Source organism: Magallana gigas, chromosome 4 (genome assembly GCF_963853765.1).
Source record: "Magallana gigas chromosome 4, xbMagGiga1.1, whole genome shotgun sequence".
Classification (NCBI taxonomy): domain Eukaryota; kingdom Metazoa; phylum Mollusca; class Bivalvia; order Ostreida; family Ostreidae; genus Magallana; species Magallana gigas.
Genome location: NC_088856.1, coordinates 52694846 through 52716026, shown reverse-complemented (window position 1 = coordinate 52716026; position 21181 = coordinate 52694846). Strand labels below are relative to the sequence as shown.

General features: G+C 35.3%; 2 protein-coding genes across 6 annotated transcripts in view; both read right to left on the bottom strand.

Moving 5' to 3' along the window:
- Positions 1-1246: 1246 nt before the first annotated feature.
- LOC117686492 (uncharacterized) lies at positions 1247-8346 on the bottom strand. 2 transcript variants are annotated; one of them, XM_066082922.1, is made up of 2 exons: positions 3006-8346; positions 1247-2693 (listed from the first exon to the last, which is right to left on the bottom strand). In XM_066082922.1, the coding sequence occupies exons 1-2, from the start codon at positions 7798-7800 to the stop codon at positions 1783-1785; spliced, it is 5706 nt and encodes a 1901-aa protein (XP_065938994.1). In that variant the 5' UTR covers positions 7801-8346; the 3' UTR covers positions 1247-1782. The 2 variants fall into 2 exon arrangements, with proteins under 2 accessions (XP_065938994.1, XP_034317365.2); XM_034461474.2 differs by having other exon boundaries at positions 1247-7905; positions 8193-8346.
- Positions 8347-10173: 1827 nt separating this feature from the next.
- Positions 10174-21181, bottom strand: part of LOC136269574 (tripartite motif-containing protein 2-like) — a 106917-nt gene continuing 95909 nt past the window's right edge. For 2 of the 4 annotated variants that reach the window (XM_066082916.1, XM_066082914.1), the window contains exons 2-3: positions 19854-19917; positions 10174-12478 (exon numbers count right to left, since the gene is read on the bottom strand). In XM_066082916.1, the coding sequence (XP_065938988.1) occupies positions 10794-12455 (1662 nt within the window). In that variant the 5' untranslated portion in view covers positions 12456-12478; positions 19854-19917 and the 3' untranslated portion in view covers positions 10174-10793. Of the gene's footprint in view, positions 12479-19853; positions 19929-21181 lie in introns of all 4 variants that reach the window. The other 2 variants (XM_066082915.1, XM_066082917.1) reach the window with 2 other exon arrangements.

Genomic DNA, 21181 nt, shown 5'->3' with positions numbered 1-21181 from the left:
GTAGCCCTTCAAACACGTATGTTATACCTGCTGAAATAAGACCTGAATAAATAACTAGAGCAGTGTAATCTTCCGAACCTGCAGAGCTTATCGCATTTTATGATATGCGTACCATATGGTACGCATATCGGCTTAAAGCTTAGTACCACTGACTTTTTTCTTCTTCTGGATTTTTAGTAGTCATGAAAATGATAATCGTAAAGTAAAACTGTTTAAAACATATTTCCGTTTTGCCATGATGCCCATTTTTGAGTGCACATGTATAATTTGTTGGTCAAGGAAACTAATTCCGTTTTGTCATGATGGCCATTGAACTGAACTTTATTTATTTTTCAACGACTGATAAACAAGTTCTACAACTTACATTAATATCTTTCGTTGGCACAGATGTTAGCGCGAGGGGGTCAATTGTGTAGGAGGAAGCCGGAGTACCCGTAGAGAACCCAAGTGTCCAACCGGGCAACCGCCAAACCATATCACATACCATAGGCGTCGGAACCGGGGGGCTAGGGGGGGGGGGGGGCTTGGCACATAGCAGAATAGAGGGTTCAGCCTCCCACTTTTTTTCGCCGGAAACATTATTGTTCCGTAATGTACGTTTGAAAGATTGAGAAGTTGGAGTCAAAGTCATTGTAGCCCCCCCCCCTCCCCCACGGATTAAGAATTTTGTTATTTTTGGGAAAAAAATTATGGTAGGTAAGATTTTTTTTATTGGAACAATGGGTATAATGTAGCGTACAAATCAGTCTTGTTGGATTGTTTTAATTTTTGTGATAGATGAGTTTAGTATTAATAACGTAGATGTCAATATGCATTACTGGTCAAAGAGAGATAACTCCAATATAGCAGACATTTTTCTTCATGAGAGAGAAAGTATAATGCCTTGTGCATAGTTAACCCGAAACACGAGCACTTTTCTATTTGCTTTATTCTGCGTACTTGTGTATGTAGGTAAGAAGCTACAATATTACAAAGGAAAAATATCAATACATATATCATTACCCAAAAAGCATGTTCCGCAAACACAGAAAATACTAAAAATGTTTAACATTAATGCAATACACAAATAACTATTATGTGTGTTTACTCGTTACAATACTATGCAACTTTATCGAGACTTATAAAAACTTCACTTAAGAAGTAAATACTACGGTATCTTAGAAAAGACTTAAATGTTATAACAAATGAGAATTGATATAATAATTAGTAAACTTTGATTAAAACAGCAAATAATTTGTAAACTTACATTTGTGACCTGACTGCAAACTACAGATACATTGGCGGTAAAACTGCACGGACTAACGCTCTTCAGTAAAGAAGTCAAATATATATACCCTAGAAATTAATTGAATTTCGAACCCGATGGAAAAAACAACATTGCCTATCGTAACAGCACACTCCCCGCCTAATATTAAGTAAATATTACCAATTAAAAAATTGTATAAACTTATAGAATTCATAGCGGAACGCTTTTAAACAAAGATAGTTCAAAAATTTCATGGAACATGAATGCAAAATATATTCACCATGGAACATGAGTAATATTCATACAAAGATACTTCAAAAATATCATTATGGAACATATATGCAAATTTTATATCTTCACCATGGAACATGGTTAAAAACTTAAGTTATGGACACTTGCAATGATCATATGAAATTTCACATGGTTTAAGAACAATCATTCATTGTGGAACACAATCAAAGATACACTATGGAACATAGTTACCAGTCATCAGATGTGGAGGTTCATTATAATTTTGTGGAACACAAATTTCACGATCAACAATTCAGCATCACCATTTCACTAATAGGACGCGTGTACATCACATTTTGTCCGTCTTTATGGACGCGAACGCGAGCTTTACGAACTTTACCATCGCTGCTTTGGTATGTTTCTGTTATAACACCAATAGGCCAGTCTGTTCGATGTACTGCACTGTCTTTTAAAAGAATAACGTCACCGACTTTTAAGTTAGGTCGATCATCTCTCCATTTCCGTCTGGGTTGAAGGTTCTGTAAGTAATCTTGTCTCCAGTGTTTCCAAAATATTTCGGAGAGAACTTGTACATGTTTCCACTGGGCGCGGTACATATCTTTGATGTTATCACTTTCCGGTATCACAGGTAAGTAATTCACTTTTCCAGTTAACAGCATCATAGGGCTAAGAACTAAAGTTGAATCTGGGTCAGATGAAATCTGCACTAAAGGTCTTGAATTAATAATAGAACACACTTCTGCCATAAACGTTGTCAAAGTTTCATGTGTTAATTGTTTGGAATTTAGATCAAGTAATATCGCATCAAGGATTCTTCTTGTCAGACCAATCATCCTCTCCCAGGAGCCACCCATATGCGAAGAATGAGGAGAGTTAAATATCCAAACTGTTCCATTTTCACGTAGATGTTTTTTAATCGGACCATCTTCAACATTCAGAGTTTGTATTCCTAATTCATCTGCTGCTCCTACAAAATTTGTACCCTTGTCTGATCTAAATACTTTGACCGGTCCACGTATTGCTTCAAAGCGTCGTAAGGCGTTGATAAAGGAAGAACTAGACATTTCTTCTATTACTTCGATATGTATGGCTCGTGTGGTTAAACAGCTGAACATGATTGCCCACCGTTTATTGTTTATTACTCCACCACGTGTCTTCCTTGCTAAAACTGTCCATGGACCGAATGTATCCACTCCTACTGTGGTGAATGGAAGACCAGGAGTAATTCTGTCAGAGGGTAAATCAGCCATTTTCTGTAATTCGAATTTTCCACGAAGTTTTCTACACGTGACACAATTGTGAATAAATGAAGACACCTCACGTTTTGCACCAATAATCCAGAGGCCATTCTTTCTAAGCGCTCCCTCGGTAAAATGTCTTCCTTGGTGTCTAACTGAATCATGGTAGAATCGAATCAGGAGTGTTGAAACATGATGTTTATTTGGCAATATTATAGGATTGATTTCTCCAGTAGGTAACACATTCTTCACATTATTAAGTCTCCCACCTACGCGAAGTAAACCTTCACTGTCAATGAATGGGGAAAGGGTTGAAATCCGACTATCCTTTGAAACAGTTTTTCCATTTTGTAGAGAGAGTATTTCTTTGCTAAAACACTCTTTCTGTATTTCTTTCAACACAAATTTTTCAGCATCTTGACAGGATTGTACACTGATACTGTTTTCACACATATGCCATCCAGAACAAGAATGAGTTCTGTGCTTGAAAGACTTGATGACATGTCTTAAACAGGCGACAAATTTGATAAAGGTTTTCCATTTGGAAAATTTCTCTGCAAGTTCAGTTATACAGTTCTTTGACATCTTAGTGGTGGTTTTCATGACTTGTACATCTGGACGAATTTCCTTGTCATCCTGTGGATCTATTAATGGGAAGTCATAGTTCTTATTAACCTCATTTTCTTCATGTTGTTCTAAAAGCCATTGAGGTCCTTGTAACCATTCACTATTCTGTAGCTGTTCACTCGAAAAGTTTCCTCGTGTCGCACAGTCAGCAGGATTTTTATGGGTCGGTACATAATTCCACTGGTCAGTAGAACTCACTTTTAAGATTTTGCTCACACGATTTGTCACATATGTATAGAATCTTTTCGATTGGTTGTAAATGTATCCAAGGACAACTTTACTGTCGGTGTAATATTTCACAACATTCGGTTTTACATCCAATTGTTCTAAAACAGTTTGTCCGATTTCTGAAGCAAGGACGGCTCCACAAAGTTCTAACCGTGGTATTGTATGTCCTTTCATTGGAGCTAGTTTGGCTTTTCCCAATATAAATCCCAAATGGCTTGCGTTGTCATCACAAGTGATTTTCAAATATGCAGTTGCTGCAATCGCTGTTTCTGACGCATCACAGAAGACATGTAATTCAATGTTGTTAACACAACTTAATGAAACAGGTAAGTACATCCTAGGAATTCTCAAATCTTGTAAACACTGTAGAGATGATTTCCACTCTTTCCATTTGTGATCTATTGCGGTTGATAATGGTTGATCCCAATCGGCACCAACTGATTGTCGAAGAAGGATTTTCCCGGACAAGGTAATAGGTGACAAAAAGCCCAACGGATCAAAAATGCTATTCAGGAATGAAAGTAACCCTCTCCGAGTGTTTGGTTTTTCACTGTCTTGAATCTCAAACAAGAAACTGTCATGATTTAAGTCCCATGATAAACCGAGACTATGCTGTAGGGGTAAGACTGAGTTTTCTCCAAAGTGTACATCTCTAAGGTTCTTGTTTAAGTCCTCTTCACCGAAACTATTCAAAATCTCTCTATCATTCGAGGCAATCTTGTGTAACCGTAAATTGCCATTTTCTTTAAACACTGTTTTGGTTCTTTTAATCAAATCTATAACTTTTTCACGGGACGGTGAGGACACTAAACCATCATCTACGTAAAAGTTTCTATTTACAAAGTCTTTAACATCAGACCCATAAGTGTTTTCACAATTCTCTACAGTTTTTCGTAATCCATATGTTGCTATGGCAGGAGACGGTGCATTTCCGAACACGTGAACGCACATTCGGTATTCAATAAGAGGAAGATCTGGATTATTGTTTTTATACCAGAAAAAACGAAGAAAGTCCCTGTGTTCTTTTTTCACGTAAAACTGGTAGAACATCTGTTCAATATCAGCAATTACAGCATATCGATCTTGGCGAAAACGCAATAATATTCCTATAAGACTGTTTGTAAGATCAGGTCCAGTCATCAACACTTTGTTCAGAGAATGTCCTTCATAGACTGCGGACGAATCGAACACTCCTCTCACTTGATTTGGTTTTTTAGAATTGTATACACCAAAAATGGGTAAATACCACATTTCATTGTTGCTTTCATGATCGAGAACAGGAGCTATTTCTGCAGCACCACTATCAAACACTTTCTTCATAAATTCAATAAAATGAGTCTTTTTCACTTCATTTTTCTTTAAGCTAGCATCCAAAATTCGAGCTCTTCTCCATGCTTGAGATCGGTTGTTTGGCATCATGGGTTTCGGAGAACGAAAAGGAAGCGGAGCAATCCATTTTCCATTTTCATCCTTCTGAAATTCTTCATCCATAAGTGAAAGAAATTTACGGTCTTCTACAGACAAACCAATTTTGTCATCATCAGGGGACTTTTGAAACAAAGTGTTATATGTGTCTAAAGCTTGATGTTCTTTCACTTGAAAATGATTTTCACATGGATTGAATTGTGTCGTACGTCCATTGTTAAGAACGGAGGTTTTCATCACACGAACAAGGTCTGGGCGATGAACTTTTCCGAGACATACATCTCCGATTATGACCCATCCTAATCCTAGCTTTTGAGCGAATGGAGTTTTCTTTGGTCCAGTAATCTGATGAAACACATGATGTGCTTCTGGAACATCTCTACCAATCAGTAGTTCAATGTTTACATCTTTTTCTATTGGTGGAAGCTCATTGACAATTGAATTCAAATGATAATAAAAACGAGCAACATCTGGAGTAGGGATTTCCGATCTTTCATTTGGTATATCATCACATTCAATAGTTATTGGAAGTTCATATTGACAATCTTCATGCACTGATTGAACACACAGTCCTTCGATTCTTCTTCCTGTCATAGTTGTAGTTCCTGAACACGATGACAGAGAATATTGGGTGGAAGGGCCCTGAACATCCAGACGATCGCAAAGTCCAGGAGAAATGAGTGTTCTATTGCTTTGATCATCCAGTATAGCGTAGACTTTTATGGCTTTGTTAGGATCTTGACGTAGAAACACATTCACTAACACTATTTTCCCACAAGAACGTCCTAAAGAGGGTTTGTCACACAACACGGTACATTTTGAGGCAACATTTTCTGATGCGTTATCCTCCCCGCCATTCTCTCTGACAGTTGAATGTTGGTTTTCAAAAGAGTTCGTTAATCTATCAACATGCATCAATGTTCTGTGATTATTACTGCCACATTTTTCACATTTCACTTTAACGTTGCAGTCTCTGGACATATGATTTGTTGATTCGCAACACTTGAAACAAATGCGCTTTTCTTTCAAAAACTTTCGTCGTTCTTCAAGTGGCTTTGATAGAAACTGTCTACAACACAACAATGAATGTTCAGCTTTATGAATAGGACAGCGTTTCATCGTTTCTTGTTGAACATATGTTTTCCGGTTCAGAATACTGTCTCGTCTATTTCCACATGCAGGTGTTGAACTTGGGGCGATACGCGGGTTGTCATACACAAATGCTGGATCATTTTTCACTTCACTCATATCTCTAATGAAGTCAATAAACACAGACAGTGGTGGAAATGGTACTTTATACTGTTTCTTGTACATTGAGGCACGAGTCGTCCATTTTTCCTGAAGACCGTAGGGTAGTTTGTTGACGATAGGATTGATCCCGGAGGAAGTGTCAAAATATGACAACAGTTGCGAATAATGAACATCAGATTTTGTAGATTCTAACTCTGACAATATGTCCAATAAATCATAAAGTCTGTTCATTTCTTTACTTGAAAGTTTTGGAAAGCTGTCTAACTTTTTCTTTATAGTTGCTTCAACCATCTCTGGGCGCCCGTATCTGTCGTGTAGACGTTCCCATATCCTCTGAAGTCCTCTTTCAGGTGCATGAACATTGGAAGCACGGATACTAGAAGCAAATGTGCTGGAGGTTGGCCCCAGCCACTTTACAAGCAAGTCCATTTCTTCAAATGGTGAAACATTAAGTTCATTCACAATGCTCTTAAAACTAGTTTTCCACACAATAAATGTTTCAGGACTATCATTGAACTTGGAAAATCTGGTTAATAGTAAGTCTTTCTTGAGGAGAAATTGCACAAGTCCTCCTAGAACCGAGTCGTCTTGTACTGTGCTGTGTAGTTGAGAGTTTGGATTGTTTGGAACAGGAGGATCCTGATCATAAAATCTATTTGGCTTTGGTGTTGCCTGAACTTTCAGTTTTTCTCTAGGTTTTTCTAAACACAATGATTCGGCATAAAATGGTTCCTTTTCTTGTGGGATTTTGTATTCACAATATTGTTCTTTATTCAATTTTGTTTTCAAATAGAGATCTTCAATTGGTTTTGGATCACTAAAATGTTGCGACACATATTGTTCTGTTAAGTCCTTTTTGTTAACAAAGGATCGTTGAGAGGATGCACTAGATGATTCACTGTCTGAAATTCTCTGTGATAAAACTTCAGCGGCTTCTAATTTCAATGCTTGAAGGCGAGTTAATACTGAGGTAACTACAGTCTCTTTTCTTTCAAACTCAATTTCACTTTTTCGGATCATTTCTTTGTCACTATTTCGAGTAAGAAATAACATAAAATCTTTGAACACAGCATTGTGCTTGGTACGAACTCTCTTCAACTCATCTTCTATCTTCCTAAGTCTCTGTAAATCACCAACTTCAGCTTTGTCCAGATTTATCAATAAATCTTCCATCTTTGTCCAATGTTTTTGTAACTTTTTTTGAAAATCATGAAGTTGACTTTGGTAAAATCCTTTACCTGCTGCCGTTTTTGTTCGTGCTCTTGCTCCGAGTGATTTCGGGATGGCATCGATAGTTTTCTCATCTGCTTCATGAAGAGATTGTTGATCTTTTTTATGGTCTAACTGTCCTATATCAGGATTCTGCTGAATTTCAGTTATCCCTGGGTCAGGGTCTTTGACGTTACCTGGATCAGGTTGTTCGTTTTGTCCTGGATCAGGGTGTTTGTTTTGTCCTGGAGCAGGTTTCTTTTCCTCCAACAAATCAGGTTCCCGTACAGTATCTGTTTCTCCTGGATCAGGGTTTGATGCCATGGTATACGAAATCTTCTTACTATAATGCCTTGTGCATAGTTAACCCGAAACACGAGCACTTTTCTATTTGCTTTATTCTGCGTACTTGTGTATGTAGGTAAGAAGCTACAATATTACAAAGGAAAAATATCAATACATATATCATTACCCAAAAAGCATGTTCCGCAAACACAGAAAATACTAAAAATGTTTAACATTAATGCAATACACAAATAACTATTATGTGTGTTTACTCGTTACAATACTATGCAACTTTATCGAGACTTATAAAAACTTCACTTAAGAAGTAAATACTACGGTATCTTAGAAAAGACTTAAATGTTATAACAAATGAGAATTGATATAATAATTAGTAAACTTTGATTAAAACAGCAAATAATTTGTAAACTTACATTTGTGACCTGACTGCAAACTACAGATACATTGGCGGTAAAACTGCACGGACTAACGCTCTTCAGTAAAGAAGTCAAATATATATACCCTAGAAATTAATTGAATTTCGAACCCGATGGAAAAAACAACATTGCCTATCGTAACAGCACAGAAAGAGTATATGAAAATTTTGATTTTGTGCTGACTGAATAAAATACTTGTTTACTTCTTCTGTGAAAATCCATACAAATATTAAAAAGAACATATCTTTCACAGTATGACCCCCCATAACTCATGAGTTTATTGCTTATTACTACATATGTATTAAATGATGTCCGAATGTCTTCAAATAATAATGTCATTGGTAAGCCGCACCATTGCAACATTACCACTAAAAAGATCGGCGAAGGTGGGTAATTTTAAGCCCATAAAAGTAAATATATAGGAAAATTAATAGTAAATAAAAGGCATATAGCAACGCACGGGAACGGGGAGCTCACATGTTTGCAAATCACAGTATGGCTTTACAAAATTGTCCCTCCACCTTTCTGTAACTGTAAAAAAAATGTATTGAAATTATTCAAAGCATGATATAAATTACTGTAATAAAGTTTTTCGGTAGTAAATAACAACCCCCTTCCCTGCAACAACACCCCCGAATATAAATTTCGATTTTTTTTATTTTTGCACTTTAAGATTTTTAGGGGTATGACTGCCCTCTTCAACTTAGAATTCGAAGCAATGCTCTTTGCCTAAAGATACTTTTAAAAAGCTAACATTTCCCCTAGATTTACGTTGTCAACTTTGTATTTTTGTTTATTTATTTTCAATTCACGGCTCATTATCCAAACAAAATACCGGGAAACGACGAGAGCAAAACCACGGCTTAATATGAAACCAATAAGATAGATTGTGAACTACTTGTTTGATCTAGAATATCCAGCTAAACATCTGTAAGAGTTAAATGAAAATGTTTGTGTCTTTAATTTTGCGCGTCTATCTTTAAAACAGTGAGCTTTTAGCAATGGCGACTACTAGACCTATTCCTTAAGATTTCGATGTTTTATTTTAAAACTAATCATATTTGTTATATACCTTTATAATAAAATACAAGTAATTAAAATAATACTGTGTTTAATATCTTGATTGTAGAAAAACACAATCTTTCCTGAATGAAAGGCACTGTCATGACTGTCTTATTTCAAAACATGCTTATTTCAAAGTAATTTTCAATGCAAGAAATAAGTGGCTATTTCGAAAACCGGCGTATTAACAAATCCGGCTAATTTTAAAGGTTTTAAGGTATTGATATGTGCGCGGATCTAGAAGGGGATGGGGTGAGGAGAGTCCAGTCAAGCCCCCCCCCCCCCTGCAAAATTTAAATTTCTTTATATTTACAAAATAAACTGCCAAAAATATGCCTCAGACCACCCCCCCACCCCCTCCCCCCGCCAAACTCAAATGAACGTCGAACCCACCGGAAAAAATCTAGATCCGCGCATGTAATAACTAGTATATGCATATCAACGTCTGCAAATAGTGCGACATTTTAGAAACTCTATGCCGAATATTTCATGCTTTTATAATTGTTTGATATTAAAAAATAAGGCAATGTAATTCAAAAAATGGCTGACGCGATGAATTTTTTCGTTACAATAAAATATTCTACCAAACGTTTCAGGAAAATAGACAAGAGCCCACAGGTCTTGACGGTCATCTGAGTACTATTATAATAGCCCTTGGCTGAACCTTTCAGGTAGTCTATTGTTTTTGCAAACATCGATTCATAAAAAGGGGAAGGGGGTTACAGTTTTAACAATTTTTACCAGATCATGCAAACATTCATTTTCCTCCATCCATTTGAATCTGTAAATCCATTTCAATTTTACCGTAATATTTAAAATTATGTGGTCAAAAACTAATTAAAACCAATTAACAAAGCTGTTTACAAATCATTTATTAGACATGATAACACATTATTTAAAGTATACAACGTACAACTGCAGGATTTAATACTAGTGTGTAAGAAAAAAAAATTTACTCAATCTTCAGTGACAGAAATCTTTAAAACGGAACAAAGATCAAATAAACACCATTCTAATGTTCAACAAATGTGGAACCTTCAGTTTTTCTGCTTTGAAGAAAAGAATATGCATGATTTATATTTCTATGCATATAAAAAATGATTGAAATTAACTCAAATTATAATAAACATGATAAAGGAGAGGTAAAAAAGATTTTGTTTACAGATATTTAATTCAACCATTAGTGTCATTTTATCAACATTAAAATGTTTGGATTTCTTTGACAAATACCAAACAAGGTTTCTCTGATTCTATTCTTATAATGTACACAGTTTGTTTTGACATTAAATGTATAAACAGTCAATTTGTGGACAATACAATCACTACACTAAAACAGTTTGTTATTATAATGTTTAAACATGATAAACAAAACAATGATATTGTTGACATGAACTAAATGGAAGTATATTTTATATGCATGACTCTATTATATAATATAATTAATTATCTTTATGCTAATACATGTTATATATATCCACACAGTCAGTTGGTCAACATGTAATACATATAAACAATGTTACACTGCTGTGTAATGTTCTACACATATTGCATTTTCTTCACTTTACCTGTGTAGTACTCAGCCACAAAGAGGTTGTCTCTGGTGTCCACACATAAACCCCATGGATCCTGTAAATGACAGTTGTCAATGTAGCGGAGGAACTGTCCGTCCTGATCCAGGATGTGGATACGGTCGTTGTCATAGTCTGCTGTCAGGATCCGACCCTGGCTGTCTGTTGTGATGCCGTGTGGACTAAAGGATCCCTTGGTAGTAGAGGGACAACCAGTGTAGGTAAACCGGAGTTTCCCGGCCTGATTGACCACCACTACTGCACGGGCTCCATGGTCTGACACACAGATATCTAGGTTCCTGTTCTCACTGATGTATTTAGTGTTATATAATCCACCAGATGAATAGAGAGGTTGTCCTTTGTCGTTGTACTGAATACTTTGTTTCTCTGTGGAGCCAGAGTAACACACAACTTTTGTTTGTTTATCATCATCACTGTTCATGACAACCAGGAGGTCACCAGAGGAGGTACTACAGACACCGTCAGGTCTCCATCCCTGTAGTCTGATCACTGTCTGTATCTGTGTATTCTTGACTATGTTCACAGTTCTATCACCGTAATCAGTATAAACTAGATCCCCACTCCTTGTCACTGCTATGTCCTCTGGATCGTTCCCTGACTTGGTTTGGACTGACTTCACTAGTTTCCCACTGAGGTGGTACAGATTCATGATGTTGTCCTCACCACACGTCCACATCTCCTCATCACTCAGACAGGACACACTGCGTAATACTCCACACTCGGTGATTATCTGTGTGATGATCCGTGGTACACCAATGAGCGGTCTGTCCGGGGGAGAGGACTCAGCACCGGGAGATTCCATGGTGTAGCCATGTTCTTCTGTTTTGATAGATGACGCTGACAGAGAACCAAACTGTTGATAAAGCTGTTGTTTGTTGATCTTCTGAGAAGTAAAACTTGGTAAGGACACTGTGAGTTTAGGAGGCAATCTTCTGAATTCATCATTCCTGGATTTGTAGGCAGAGACACGGCTGACATCATTGGAGTCCAGTAAGGTCTTCAGTTCAGTAATGGTCTGTGTGATTTCAGAAATGGTGTGTTTAATTTCATCTTCCTGTTTGTCTAAGACAGCCAGGTGTTTGGTGTCCATTTCCTCCATGTTAGATTTCATGTTTCTGATAATGGTATTTATTTCTCTGTGCAAGTCTTCTCCATGTCTGTCGATTTCTGTTGTTAATTTCTGGGAGTTTTCATTCAGAGCAGATTTCTGGACTGGAATAATGGATGCAATCTCTTGGTATGTGGGATAAATGGATTTCTCTAGTTCTTGTAAATCTTTTTGAAATATTTCTTTCTTGCTGTCAATGTTTTTAGTTATTTCAATAAATTTATGGCCACTGTGTTCTTCAGAGGAAAGACATGTTGTACAAATAGGAATGTCACATTGTTTACAGTAAAGTTCACATAATTTTTTGGAATGTTTTCGCCATTTAGGAGTAGATCCTCTCTTTTCAAATGGCAGCACTTTGTGTTCTTTGGATTGATCAGAGAGATGTTCCCCCACACAGGCGTTACACAGATGTATGTGACAAATGTCACAGTACATAGGGGGGCCCGGGGTCTCACAGAGACCACACCGTAACACATCCTGGGCCCAGCGCTTGTCCATGGTCAGATACTTTTACTCATGTTCTGAAAAAAATGATATATCACTTTATTCCAGTTTTTGTTCATTTGACTATTTCATATAAAACTTTGGTTATTTTTGAAGAAGAAAAATTGCTCTTGTTGCAAACAGGACACTTTAGAGCTTAAAAGACAGGAAGCCATTTAAATTCTTTTTAAACAAAAATTTCTCATAGATATAACTTGTTTTAAAGAGTGTGACTGACTATTTTGGACATTACATCCTAAACAGGCTATGAAGACCCATTTGGATGATTGGTCCCAACCTGTTAAACCAAGTCCGAAGAACATGTAGGACAATATCATTTAATATACAAATGTCGGCAAGCACTGCGAGCTCTAACTCAAAACTAAAAACCAAAATGCTCCCTTTGACCTAATGAATTTTCTGTTATCAGAATTGAACCCACAATTCTCAGTAAATTGCAAATGGCTTCCCATGTTCTCTTGAGATCCAGAGACAAAAATCTTTTGCAAATAAATTGAGGATAAAAAGGCAGTAATCAAATCTAAAAGGGCCACAATCATACTTTCTCGGCTATTTTTGTAACCAAGGGGAGCATGATCTGAATGAAAGAGAGAGGGAGAAATTTTAATGTGAGGCTAAAATTACTTAAATTACATTGATACGTGCATCGCTTTTGACAAATTCTAGATCTCACACTGGACAGTCAATCGCTTTTTACTTACTTTACATATGTATCATATCAAGGACCAACCTAGAGGACGAAATAGTCGTTTTTTGATCTGTAACTTCGTTGGAATTTACTCCAAAAGAGAAGTTGAAGTCGCCTTGTATTATGAGTTGAAAATCTTGAAAATTAACCACAAAGGCAAAGAAATGATAATTAACCAATTTTAAACACATTTTCACAGCCTAAGTTAACTTTTGTTATGATTATTACTAAAAACTGTCTTATCTTTAGGGGTTATAAATACGGGTGATGCAACAACATGCTGTGCAACTGATGTTTATTTCTTATAATGTTGATAATACAATTAGTTGTTAACTTGTAATTAGTTAATAACTCTGCCAGATTAATGCTTTAATAATCATGAAACCATTTGTTTACAGTTATTTAAAAAAAGAAAATAAGATCCTCTCCTTAACGGTTGTACTTGTGTCAAAGGGTTTGACTAATACAGTACTGTCAACGCTGATCATGTATTTTCCGTGCATCCCCCGCGGTCAAAAACAGGTGTCTCGGGTAAAACCGCGTATCCCTTCGGTAGAGTTGTCCAGCAAATTAACACTGCCATGGTCTTGACGATAAATTACAGATAAATAAAAGTATTTGTCTGAAAATTTATCCCCCCTGACTAAAAAATAACCAACACCTACACGACACTAGGTACCGGTAAATGCAGATATTATTTTACATTAATGGAATTATCTAGAATAACATACAATATATAGTTCTAAAATGTTACATTTTTTGAGTACATCTAAAATTATTTATCATTGCTTCTTCATTTGGATACTTGACGATGTATTTTTACCATCCATTCAAATTGACATAGCCTATTCAAAAATTGATAAGTATGCTTTGCAGCCGGATTATAATTTTCAAATTTTTTTATTATAATTGTTCAGTCTTATTAAATGTGAAGAAGTATTGAATCTTCTCTATTTTATCTATTTAAACTGCATACCGGGTAAATTAAATTGATAAAATGATTTTAATAAATAACTATAATTTGTCCCAAGTTATTGCTTCCATCACTTTTTGATGATTTTTAATAACAATACACACACCTGTGAAAGAAATATAGTTGAAATCAATAAAATGGAATATATCCAAGATATCATCATTGAACTATTATTATTTTTCACCCGTAAAAGTTCACAGGAACGAAAACAAATTTCTTAAAGAGTTAAATAAAGGGAAATGTTTACATCTTTTCTCCATTCGGAAGTACTTGGGAAACCTCGGGCAATTTTTTAAAGTTATCATGGCTTTAAAATGGCTGACTCAATGCAAAATCCCCGTAGACTCCCTATTTTGGGATGTGTATTCAAACCTGAAGCGGGAGAGGGGGGCATTTCAAAACAAATAATCTGGACATTTTTCATATTAGTGGATGAACGTAGTTTGAACGCAAAGGTATTTATGATTATAGAAATATGAAAAAGTGGTGGAAGCAAAAACTCGGGACAGAGAATAGTGTTGTTCTCTTATTCTGACCCTATATGCTTGTTATATCACTGCTGACTTTAATTCGATTATTTACGGTAAGCTGTTTTTTCTTTACAAGAAAATTAATGATGTAGTTAATTTACATCACAAATGGGAAATAGTTCATGTTATTAAATGCACACATCTGAACGTAAACTGCAAATAACTGGCTCCAGGATCATGAAACTGTCTTAAATTTAAGTTAGAATTTTGTCTTAAATCTCAGATTCAAACTTAGTTAAAGATTACTTACTTAAGTTGATCACAAAATGATCTAAGAAAAAACTTAACTAAGATTTGTCTTAGCTTTAACATCATAGTAACTCACATGATTTTTTGACCGAACTTGTTAAAAGTGGAACTCTTCTTCGTTTGAAGATTCCTATCGGCTGTATCATAAACATTATTATATACATGTATCACAAAGTTAAAAAATTATATTTAAAAGATGCTTTACACAAATATTAGCGTATTTTCTTACTGGATAACATGTCAGTCATTATGCAGACGTGCTTACACACTTTCACTTTAACAAAGGGAAATGACTTCAATAGCAAGTAAACAAAGGGGAAAAACCTCAACTATAAATAGAAACCCGAGGACAAGGAAGCCGCCCTCTTTGCTGATCATTTCTTATTAAAAATCCAACAAGTGTCGCCATTTTGAACTTACTTGGTAACAATCTATAAACTTAAGTCTGCCTAATAGCAGTCTTAAGATTTAAGACAATATTTCATACTTAACCCTAAGTCATTTTTTTTGTGATCCACTTTAAGAACAATCTAAAAAATTAAGTGCAAATTTATTGACTTAAGTCTGACTTCAGATTTAAGACATGTCCAAGGGCCATAACTCTATTGAAAATTGCTCGATCGTAGCCTATATCGAACTTGACCTAGATATTATCATGATAAACCTGTAAACCAAATTTCATTCCAATATGTTCATCCTCTGCGAAGAAAATGAGCAGAAATTGTAAATAACTGGAATTTGTCTACGTCCAAGGGCCATAACTCTATTGAAAATAGCTCGATCGTACCCAAAATCAAACTTGACCTAGATATTATCATGATAAACATGTATACCAAATTTAATTCCAATATGTTCATCCTCTGCAAAGAAAATGAATGGAAACTGTTGGTGGACCGACCGACAAACAGACAGCAAAGCAATGTGCCCTCCCTTCTTCGAAGGGAGGCATAAGAATTCATGAAATTTTGACACAGTAAAACAGATCATATAACCAAATGATTCTATTAGTTTAATCACAGAAAGGTCAAGTCAAGGTCACTATCTTTTTCCAGACTCATTAATTTGCAGCAATTCTGAATTGAAAAACATGATATTTTCCTACGCCAATATTCTGCCCAAAAGTAAAGTCCTTCATAGATTCTAAATATTGATCACTATTTCTATGCCAAGTTGTATGATAGTAAACAAGATCTCCAGGGGCCAAATCGCTCACCTGAGCAACAATAGCCTTAACTGATCAAATTAGCATTACAGTATCAAAATTAGCTGCAATAATGTAGCCCTCTCCCGATTTTTTTTTTTTGGGGGGGGGGGGGCTACAACTCCATAGGATCTCCGTAATGGTGCAAGTGCGGGAGTCATTCACTCCCGCAACGATTTCGTCTCAAATCGTACATAAATGACAATAACATTTGCATTTCTTACCTAAACTCAAACATTGTAGATGTGTATGGCATAAATTAATCCAAAAATATCAAGTATAGTCCTTATATCGGTTATTTTTCGTGTATGTTAACAACGAAAGTTGAATTTGTCCGCCATGTTTACTGACCTTGACCAGTTTTATTTTGGGACAGCCAATGAGAATTCAGGAGCGGATCTTGAACTGAATATAGGAATTTCCCTATTCTAAACCTAATTAACGCGGTATATATGAATTTTCCATTATATACCATTTCCTTAAATGATGTCTTAGTGATATAACGAGGTAAGATCGATTATTTACACTGACATTCACGTTATCAAGCCCATCAAAACCCATAAAATCTTGCGAGAACTGTCATGGCTGCTGAAAAAGACGACTGGTAAACATGCTTATGTGTTTTATCTGGTAAATATGAATTTTCCATTATATACCATTTCCTTAAATGATGTCTTAGTGATATAACGAGGTAAGATCGATTATTTACACTGACATTCACGTTATCAAGCCCATCAAAACCCATAAAATCTTGCGAGAACTGTCATGGCTGCTGAAAAAGACGACTGGTAAACATGCTTATGTGTTTTATCTGGTTTTGATTTATATATGGTTAATCTGTTCAACCTCAATTAAAAAATCATTTCATCTAAAGGAAGTCAAATAAAAAATGGATCTTTTCAGATCGAAGTCAGCCGCATTAAAAAATCTATTTTGCACCCTTACGGAGATCCTGTGGAATTGTAGCCCTCTCCAGTAAACATCAGATATAAAAAATCGAAGAGGGCTACATTATTGCAGCTATATCAAAATATCTTGACAACTAAGTACAGTAGACATTGCTAATAAACCATTTAAAATCTGCCAATTTTTTATCCGCATATTTTTATTTGGTAAATATCTAGCCCCTTTTTTTGTTGTACCTGTAATAAGATTTTTCTCTATTCCTTTATACCCCCCCCCCCCCCCTCCATTTAATGGCCCCACTTTTCTTTAGAGATTCTCTCTATATATTCCTTTAAAAAATTCATCCAACATGCGGCCCGCCCTAGCCCCAGGGACTATGATTTAGCAAACTTGAATTACCACTACCTGAGGATGCCTCCACACAAATTTAAGCTTTTCTTGCTTAATAGTTTTTAAAAGAAGATTTTATATATATATTCCTTTGTAAAAATTTATCCCCCATCGGGTCCTGTCCTACCCCCAAGAACCATGACTTAAACAAATTTGAATCTACACTATTTGAGAATGCTTCCACTCTAATTTGAGCTTTTCTGGCCTTATACCTGGTAGTTTTTGAGAATAAGATTTTTAAAGATTTTCTCTATATATTTCTATGTAAAAATACACCCCCCACCCTACCCCTGAGGACCATGATGTGAACAAACTTGAATCTAAACTACCTGAGGATGCCTTCACAAAAGTTTAAGCTTTTCTGGCCGAATAATTTTTGAGAAGAAGGTATTTAAAGATTTTCTCTATACATTCCTCCACTGTGGCCTCACCCTACCCTTGGGGACCATGATTTGGACAAACTTGAATCTACACTACCTGAGGATGCCTCCAAAAAGTTACAGCCTTTCTGGTCAAATAGTATTTGAAAAGAAGATTTTTGAGCATGGTTAAATATGGGATCAGCGTTGTTAGTACTGTACCTCCAAAATATACAGAAATACAGATACTGAATTTATTCCTCAATTAAACTTAAAAATAAATTGCTAAAACAATTACAAAACATTTCATTTATAAAATGTATGAATACATCAAATAAATTAAATTTAATAAATTGGATAAGTTTTTTTCAATTTTTAAAAGTTGTTTTATTTTTGATTGACTTGCTTCTAATTTAATTTAAATTTTTAAAGCTTTAATCTGTGTATATCATCATTAGTGTTATGCCATTGTCAAGTAATGGAAGTCTCCCTGATTCCTTAAACTTCTTCCTATTTTTGTGTTAGGGAGAAGTATAGAGTCTCCCTAATATTTTGCTCTAGGTTGGTCCCTGCATATGTTAATGTACCAAAGAACCTTATTTGTGTAATGATATTAACTAAAAATATTTTGTTATTTTTCAATGAGAAAGTCAGTTCCAGTTGTTTGTATATAGCATTTCATGATGTAAATAATAAGTTTGATAGGTCAGTCGACTAAGTGATAGCTAGGGATAACACCACCACAAATCATTCGTTTTCCTTTACCAGGCCTGTACTCTAAGAATTGGTGTGTTGTATATATTACCATAATTATATTTTTGAAGTTGTTTTCCCTTGACAAGTTGAATTCCAGTTTTTACAAAGTGTTAATTGTAAAGGGACATATACCTTTTTTTAAAATCAATTATAAAATAAAATGCAACAAAATTCTCCCAAGGTGTTATGGAAACAAATCACCAAAGTTTCTCCTCATCAAGTGAATACTTAAGTTCATATCTTATCAGACCATTAAAAATTTAGTAATATAACAATGGAATAGAAATGAAAGAACAAACCGTTGTTTCATACTTATGATTGATTAATTTCATTTTGATCACTACATATGTAGGGTGAGATTTTTCTTTTCTATGCTGCGCTCGCCTCAACAGTCGCACCAAAAACATATCATATATAACCAAGGGTGTGTTCAAAAGAACGAGTGCTCACAAGCGCTCACTAAAAGTTGTGTTGCAGGTATAGGGAGTTTTGGCGAGCATGTGCAACACCCGCTCTATTGAACACACCTTCGGAACGTATACATCCCTATTACCATTTAACATATTTTCTTGATTTTCATATACAGGCTTATAAAATTTCAGTAATATTCAAGTGAATTAAAATGCTATAGGAGGCCCAAGGGCCACATCGCTCACCTGAGAATAAAGTCAATGAAAAGCTTTAACCGTCTTTAGAGTATCAAATACAAAATGTCTAGACAACTTCATAATTGGTTTTTGAAAAGATTTTTCTCTGTGTATTCCTGTTTAGAAATTCAACTCTCCTATAGTAGCCCAACACTAACTCCAGAGATTATAATTCATAAACTTGAAACTACAATACCTGAGTGGTGCACAAGTTACAGCTTTTCAGGCTGATTGGTTTTCGAAAATTAGATTTTCCTCCATGTATTCCTACATAAAAAATGGTACCCAAGCTGTTGCCCCACTGTATCCCTTTGCCCAATAAAGCTTTGTGCCAAGTTTGGATGAAATTGACCAAGCAGTTTTAGAGAAGATGAAAATGTTGAAATTTACAACAACGACAATGACAGACAATGGCCAAATTTTGATCAGAAATAAAAACTAAATTGACAATTACTGACAAACAACCAATTCTTGCCAAGAACCATTTCTCGCCAGTGTATTGTTACGTCATTCTATCAACACAATGAAATAAAATCATGTACAAAATATGACGTAACAATGCACTGGCTAGGAAAGGTACTTGGCATGAATATAAGGTTGCACGCCAGTAGAGATAAAACACTAGGTTTAAATTATCAACTTAATCAGATAATAGTTACATGTATTGATACCCACAGTTAACAAATTACAAACCTGTTCACCTCCAACTCAAAATGGCGACAATGTGCTTGGTTTTTTCTCTTCCTGGTTAGGTTTCCTGTATAAAATCTACTATAGTAATTGTGCTGTTTTAATGTCTGACAAGTTGAAGAGCAGTCACATTAATCTTAATTATCCTATTAAATTACAAAGATGACTAGATGATTTAGTTTCATGATGTGCTAGCCAATAGTCATCATGGTCATCAAGCTAGATAATTTGAAAGGACAGCAACATGTTAACGATTCCCTTATAACCAGTCTAGACGGGACTCCCAAAACGGAGTTAACTCCCAAAACGGAGTCTTTGGCTCCATCATGCATTGCGGTAAAATGGCGTTTCTAATGTAAACAACGTATGAGTTATGCCCCTTAGTTCTAAATAAATCTATAAAATTGGCCAAAAACACGACAAAAATTAATTTTAAACTTTCAAAAACATTTCTGAACGTTTATTTGGCATATTTATGTCAAATGTTTATAACTGTTTACTTGTATTACGTAAGATTAATTTTTAAAATGAAAAATTCACCCATATCTTCGATCGCGCATAACTATAACTTTTTAGAAATAAATTAAATGCTTGGATATGGTTATTTATCATTGTTTGTTGAAATATAGTCTCATTTACATCATTTTCAGGCTTAATTACTGAATTATCTTGAATAATTATGCATTTAATATGGTTAACTAACATCGGAAACGCCGCGACCGATTATAATTGTTTTGATGATAATTATCTGTTTAATTTAAAGAGTTATTGTATCTAGAATGACAATTTGTTTAATTTTCTAGGTTTTTAAACTACCAATTCTATTTTTTCAAAACAAATAAGACGTTTTTAAACATCGCTAGAGCAGCCAGTTTTTGTTAGTAGTCGGGTCCCTTTTCGTTTATGCACTTATCAATTTGAGTGTTTGGTGACTTTGAATTGTAACACAATACAGAGAAAGTACAATTTAATGCAATTTACCTTTTAGTAACGATAAAATTCCATGAAAAACACAAAATTATCACTTTTTAAGCATCGTCCAAACATCCAACTTCGGAGATAAATAACTTTCTTAAGTGCAAATAAACACCTATTTCGTGCAAATACGATCGATAGTAAATTATATCCTGTGTCTTTTAAAACATGTTAGAAGTCTGCCAACACATGCAGCACTTTGCAAGATGATTTCTCGTGGACCCCATGTTTTCATCGAAAAATCGCCATTTTTTGTACAAGTGCGCATGCGTAGACTCCCAAAACGGAGTCCAAAATACAGAAATTCTTTTCCATTGACTCCGTTTTGGGAGTCCGTCTAGACTGATAACAACTCA

What these genes read in the sequence shown, in the direction of transcription:
- LOC117686492 (XM_034461474.2), bottom strand. Translation starts at nt 7,800, where the DNA reads ATGGCATCAAACCCTGATCCAGGAGAAACAGATACTGTACGGGAACCT.